The sequence below is a fragment of the Epinephelus moara genome, chromosome 9 (genome assembly GCF_006386435.1).
Source record: "Epinephelus moara isolate mb chromosome 9, YSFRI_EMoa_1.0, whole genome shotgun sequence".
In the NCBI taxonomy this organism is placed as follows: domain Eukaryota; kingdom Metazoa; phylum Chordata; class Actinopteri; order Perciformes; family Serranidae; genus Epinephelus; species Epinephelus moara.
Window position 1 is genome coordinate 38,373,710 of NC_065514.1, and position 6,751 is coordinate 38,380,460.

Consider the following 6,751-nt stretch of genomic DNA (forward strand, 5'->3'; position numbering starts at 1 on the left):
ACTACGGCGTTCGAGATATTATTTATATCATGAGAAGTCAATACTTTCGGCAGCCTAAATCTTTTATTTAGAAACTATGGCGGGTCAAATTAAACTATGGCGGACCGCCATAGTTTCGTTAATTAATGGGAAACACTGTACTTACAAACTTGATTTTTGATTGCAGTTCAAGAAATATGCTCTCAAAACAGTTTTATATGATTGCAACAAAAAGACACAAAAATACCTCCATAACTACGTGTGAATTATTAGTATGAACTGTGCTTCAAATGTCATTCCTTACTGAGCTGAAAAAAAAACAGACCCACCAGTTGTTCCAGAGGTGAAGATGTAGAGAGTGGGGGATTTTAAGGAGGTGGTGGCTCTTAACACTGCTGGTACAGGCTGGTCTGAGGCAGCATCGATCTTATCCAACAGAGTGTGCACTTGTGTGCGCTCACTCTGGCTCTTCATGGCCCACACCTGAATGCTGTCCTCCAGCAGGCTGGTTAGGATGTCGTCCAGACATTCCGCTAAATCTGGGAGATGGGGACAACAAAGCTATATTTCATAAAAAGGATACTTTGAATTATATTTAAATTTTTCTATAATTTAGTTTAAATTTAAATTTAAATAAATAAAACAAAAGTTTTGATTATAAGTATGCTGTAACCAAATGTGTTATCTGACTGTGTGCTGTAGAGGAATCAGAGCAGTAATATACTATATGATATAACATAAAAGATGTACTTTTCAAAGGATTGTGAAACTACTAGTAGTGTTTCTTGGTGACTCTGCACAAAGTGACTGGATAGTTTAAGAGTGGAGCTGTAATGGATTTGAGCAAAGATCTTTCTTTATCATTGGCGGGTCATCCACTAATCTATTGAAATCTATTGAAAAGATCAGCAGTTCGATTCCCAGCTCCTCCAGTCTGCATGTCAAAGTATCCTTGAGCAAGATACTGAACCCCAGATTGCTCCCGATGGCTGTTCCATCAGTGTGTGAGTGTGTTAAAAAAAAAATAGTAGCAGGTGGCAACTTGTACGTAGCCTCGGCCACCAGTGTGAGAATGTGTATGTAAATGGGTGAATGAGACTCGAAGTGTAAAAAGCGCTTTGAGTGGTCAGACTAGAAAGGCACTCTACAAGTGCAGGTCCATTTACCATTGAAGTAAAACACCATGGTAACTGAACCACATATTTAATAAGTATTTCACAATACAGCACCACCACTCCTGACTAGTACCCTGGAAATCCAGAGCTGTCACGAGAGCATAATTTGAATTTGCTCATCGAGTCACTCTGGCAATCAGTAATGGTGCTCATTACCCATGCCGTTGGAGCTGAGCTGCACCAATCACATCGGTGTATCTGATATAGGCGGGCCAGAGGCGAGCTAAACAGATGACGACAGCGCTGCAACGATGAAGTCCGGAATCAGTCAGTAAACATTGCAAGATGGCTACGGATGAACACCAGTTGTCTGAAACGGCTTTGGCCGCTACAATGAACGAGTTAGACTTGGCTTTTTCTCTAAAAGAGGAACAGAAGACGGTAACGAATCTTTCCTTTGCAAGGACGTTTTTGCTGTTTTGCCGACTGGATATGGCAAGAGTCTAATCTACCAGTTAGCTCCGCTGGTAGTGCTCTGGATACGTCACCCTGTGTATTGTTCTGATTGGTCGTAGTGTTATCATATTGCGTGCAGTGATATTTTCAAATGCATGCTTGGTGCCGCCCCTCGAGTTGGGCCATTTGCATTACTCATAGCCAGACCCTAAATCTTTCTAGATTTGGGTCTGGATTTCCAGGCTACCTGACTAGGGCTTTGTGTACAATACTTTGTGATTATGGATATCTTGATTCAAGGATTCATCAACAAGTTCACTGATGCAACACTAAGTAAACATACAACACTCATAAAGAAATAACACAGTAGTGTAACACTCTGCTTCGTTGCTTATTACTTTGAGTCATGTTAGCACTACTGGGCCATCTCTTAGAGTCGATTCTAACCATTACCCAAGTATCTCAAGGCAATTGAATCAAACGCAACTGGACTTAGTTTTGTCTTAGAAGATGTTTCACCTCTTATCCAAGAGGCTTCATCAGTTCATGCTTGTCTGACTAGGCTGGAACTAGTCTGACAAACTGGTGTGGAAAACCCAGGTATTTAACCTCTCAGGAGGCTTTCACAAGGCCACTGATGTCATTGGTGCGTTAGTGTCAACAACGGTCATTGAAACTCCTGCTGCAACGGTGGTCATTGGAGTCGTTGGAGTGACAGGAGGCCATTTGTGAACGACCATTGTTTTTAGAGGTTAAGCTGTTAAATCTCCTGGGCAAGGACCAATTTTTCTGCATCTTTTTGGGACAGGATAGGCCTAATTTTCGCAATATTACGCAGATGAAAAAACGCAGTCCATGAGGTTTGTTTTAAATGGAAGTTAAAAGACAAATCTTGATCAAATATTACTCCGAGGTTTCTTACAGTAGTGCTAGAGGGCAGAGCAATGCCATCCAGAGAAACTATGTCATCAGATAAAGAGTTCCTGAGTTGTTTGGGACCAAGAACAATAACTTCAGTTTTGTCTGAATTTAAAATCAAGAAATTGATTCTCATCCAGGATGTCTTTAAGGCATTTTTGAAGTTTCGTTAATTGATCTGTTTTTTTCGGGCTTTATCGATAAACACAATTGTGTATGATTCGCATAGCAATGGAAATTTACAGAGTGATTTCTAATGATGTTACCTAAGGGAAGCATCAGTGAATAGAACTGATCCGAGCATAGAACCTTGTGGAGCTCCAAAAGAAACTTTAGTATGTAAAGATGATTCATCGAGAACGTGAATGAACTGAAATCGATTGGATGAATAAGATTTAAACCAGCATAGTGCAGAACCTTTAAGGCCAATTAAATGTTCCAGTCTCTGCAGTAGAATTTGATGGTCCATTGTGTCAAATGCCGCACTAAGATCTAATAAAACAATTACAGAGACGAATCCTTTGTCTGAGGCAATCAGAAGATCATTTGTAATTTTAACTAGTGCTGTCTCAGTGCTATGGTACACTCTAAATCCTGATTGAAATTCCTCAAATAAATTATTACCATGGAGAAAGTCACACACCTGGTCTGCGACAACTTTTTCAAGGATTTTTGAAAGAAAGGGAAGATTAGATATTGGTCTATAGTTGGCTTACGCCTCTGGATCCAGGGTGGGCTTTTTTGGGAGAGGTTTAATTACAGCTACCTTAAAGGACTGTGGTACATAGCCTGTTAACAGAGATATATTGATCATGTTTAATATGTAGGTGTTAACTAAAGGTAAGACTTCCTTAAGTAGCTCAGTTGGGATGGGGTCTAAGAGACACGTTGATGACTTGGATGAAGAAATCATTGAGGTCAGTTACTGAAGAGTAATCTGGGAGAAGCAATCTAAACACATATCAGGTCTTACAGCTGTGTTTGAGGGCAAATAGGTACTGTCTGAGGACAAGAGGTCATGAATTTTCCCTCTGATAGTCAGAATTTTGTCATGAAAAAGCTCATAAAATCATTACTGCTAAGGGCTAAAGGAATACAAGGCTCAATAGAGCTGTGACTTTCCGTCAGCCTGGCTACAGTGCTGATAAGAAACCTGGGGTTATTCTTATTTTCTTCTATTAATGATGAGTAATAATTCACCTAATGAACATGCTCGTCATGGCAGCAGAAGTGGAATGTAGGGGCGCCTTGTCCAGATCTGGCATTCGAGCCTTCATGAACGGTTTTACTTTCACAGCAACATCATGACATGATGCTGCTGGAGAGATGGACTGGAGGGGCTCATCACATGGGCAAGAATGAAGTTCAAGCCAGCCAAATCCAGGCCCCTTGTCCTGAGGAAGGGTAGGGTGGAGGACAAGCACACTGATCATTGGGTCGCCCAGATGAATGTGTCTGATGATCAAAGATCCAAAACACCCTTTGACCCTGGGTTCATCACTGATGATGTGTCCAAGCCACACAATGTAGGTGTTTCAAATAACCAATAACTTGATATTACAAATACAAATTAAACTTTAGGTAGCCTACTAGAATAATATAATTGATTGCTTTTCAGTCCACTAGATACATTTTGCTGATGCAAAAAAATGGCTGAAGTGAGATGAACAGACTGAAAACTCTATTAGATAAAGCAGATGTTGACAAAGTTTTCCTTTGGAGACATAATTTAAGGTTGAAAAAGGTAATAAATAGCAATATATTTTATCGCAATACTCAGCGTATTGCAACATATTTAAAATCTTAATAATATTGTATTGTGACTTATGTAGCATGATAATATCATATCATGGATCTTCTGGTTATTACCCTACCTAATATTTATATTGGTAGAGCCATAGTCAGTTTGCACTTTAGTTTGTGGAATTCCTTACAATATTGTTACGGACTTGAGACCTGAGTAAGATTCATATTTATTTTGCAATATTACATTATTGTTCACACTGGGCCTCTGGTGCCTTAGGGGAAAACAGGTTGTTGAGATTATATGAAGAAGTTTAATCAACATGTTCATGTTATCATTGGGCTTTACGTCATCTAAATATGTTTAGGGAGGCAGAGTCACAGTCAGGTGTTTCATTTGTATAATTTGTTACTGTAACTGACTGGAGATCAGATTAAAAAAAATTTTTTTTAAATTTCAGGAAACAAAGGACATGCTGCAATCAATAAAAAATTCAGAAAGTCCAAAAAAAAAAAAAAGTACAAAAAAAAAAAAAACGTCAACAAGATACTATGAGAATTGTGGATCAAAAACCTCTGTCCTCAGTCTGGAGGTGGCGTCAACAAATATCAACCCTTTATGTAGTCACATTTAGCTATTTCGATTCACACTATATATGAATTTAAAACTTCATAGGACAACACAGTGACAGTAACACATTGTTTCTTTTATTCCTTACAAATACATTTGCAGGTTTAGCTTACTCAGTCAGTGCAAACAAGGGTTGCCTCCTTCGTCTGGCTCAAAGCCAGTGTTGCCATATTATATTGGCGCATTCTTTGATTTCTTCGAGACTAAACTGTCCGCCATTATCGACTCCCTGTCACTGTTAAACAAACTCCAGGCTACAGTAGAGGCCTCGGCGCATGTGCACTCGCACTCCCTAGCACAGTCCCTGCCCCAATCCTACCCCCCTCTCTCTCCTGCTCGCTGTGCGCTTGGCAAAGAGGCAGACACAGGTACTCACAGACTCGGGCGTACTATAAGTGGAGCGGACTCCGCGAGGAATGTCCGAAGTCATTCGGGCTTCCATAGTCGAGCGCACTTCCGCGTTGTAGTTTTCTGTAAAAATGTCCGTGAAAAATCCCTGCGATGTGAAAAATACATGCTGAGCAGTCTTTTGTGTGACACTGGTGCGCGGAGCAAAGTCCGCGCGGTCGTAAAATCTGAGCTTTGCGCGCACAGGGCTTCCGGACGTCCGTTTTTAGTCCAGGCGGACCTCCACGGAGTCCGCTCCACGTACGTTCCGCCCGAGTATGTTGTTAAATGACGTATGCTGTCCAGTCGGTCTCAAAAAGAAAAACCCGGTCCAAGACGGAGTACCGAACCAAATTGGTATTACCAAGAACCGACCCAACCCTAGTACTCGGTATGGGCAGATACCTAAGGTTCAGGGATCGGAATCGGTATCTGGAAGGAAAAAGTGGTATCGGTACATCTCTAATTTTTAGTATGATTGTTTTGACCATGGATAACAGCACTGCAGTGCCCCACTTCTATTTTATGCTTGATGACATGACATAACATGAATAAGCATCACTAAACATAATGGAATTAAAACTTTCATACATTTTCCTTTTCTGTAAAGACAACGACTAATATAGCTGCAAGTAGTGATTCCAGGGTTAAAGCCAGCATGGACCATTTTAAGTTGAAAGTTGCCAAGGATCAAGACCTTTGATGGTTTACAATACGTGAATTAAAGATATAATATATTTAATGGCGCTCAGACAGATGCTCATTCATTTACACCGACATCTCTGTCAGGCCACGCTCTTCTCTGGCAACAATGTCAACCCCTATTGGTCATTTTAGGGCTGTGCGGTATACCGGTTCTTACCGAAAACCGGTATTTATTTTCGTTATGATATGAATTTTTCATATACCGCAATACCAGTGAATAGCCCAAACAACGCCCGGAACGTGCGCAGCAGGAAAGTGTTTCAGCGGGGACCTTTCTAGAACATGCGCTTCAACTAGTAGCAGCAAAGTCTGGTAGCTCTGCAATTTTACTGATTTTTTATTATATTTTTCTCAACTACTAATGGATACTTCTGTGAAGAGAAGAGTTTATTCAAGAGAGGAGCTTTTTTCGTTGAAACGGAGCAAGTCTGGAGGACACCATCCTATTCCAGCCGAGATGAAGAGGTGTTTTCGTGGTTGCCATGCTGGTGCAAAGGTGAAGGCTTGGAAATGGAGATATAAGCCCTATCTGCTATCAGTCATCATGGGAAATGTCTAGGGCTGTACCCAAATATTCGGATATTCGAATATTTGTTTCTATGGGTAGGTATTCGTTATGAAAATTTGGTTTTCAATATGATATTCAATATTTTATGAAAATTTGGTTTTCAATATGATATTCAATATTTTTGTATTTACTTTTTTTTTTTTTTAAACATATTTTTTTGGTGCTAAATGTAGTCTTTTTGTTGTTGGTAAATGTAGGTTATCAATAAAAATCAAAACTTTTAAATTGCATTGTTAAAAATGTGAAAAT

The 6,751-nt window shown here is 40.0% G+C and overlaps 1 protein-coding gene across 3 annotated transcripts in view; it reads right to left on the reverse strand.

Annotated features, from left to right (window-relative positions):
* slc27a6 (solute carrier family 27 member 6) overlaps positions 1 to 6,751 on the reverse strand; it is a 143,157-nt gene that overhangs the window by 113,546 nt on the left and 22,860 nt on the right. For all 3 annotated transcript variants that reach the window (XM_050052688.1, XM_050052687.1, XM_050052689.1), the window contains exon 2: positions 309 to 518. In XM_050052688.1, coding sequence (XP_049908645.1) covers positions 309 to 518 — 210 coding nt within the window. The remainder of the gene's footprint in view (positions 1 to 308; positions 519 to 6,751) is intronic.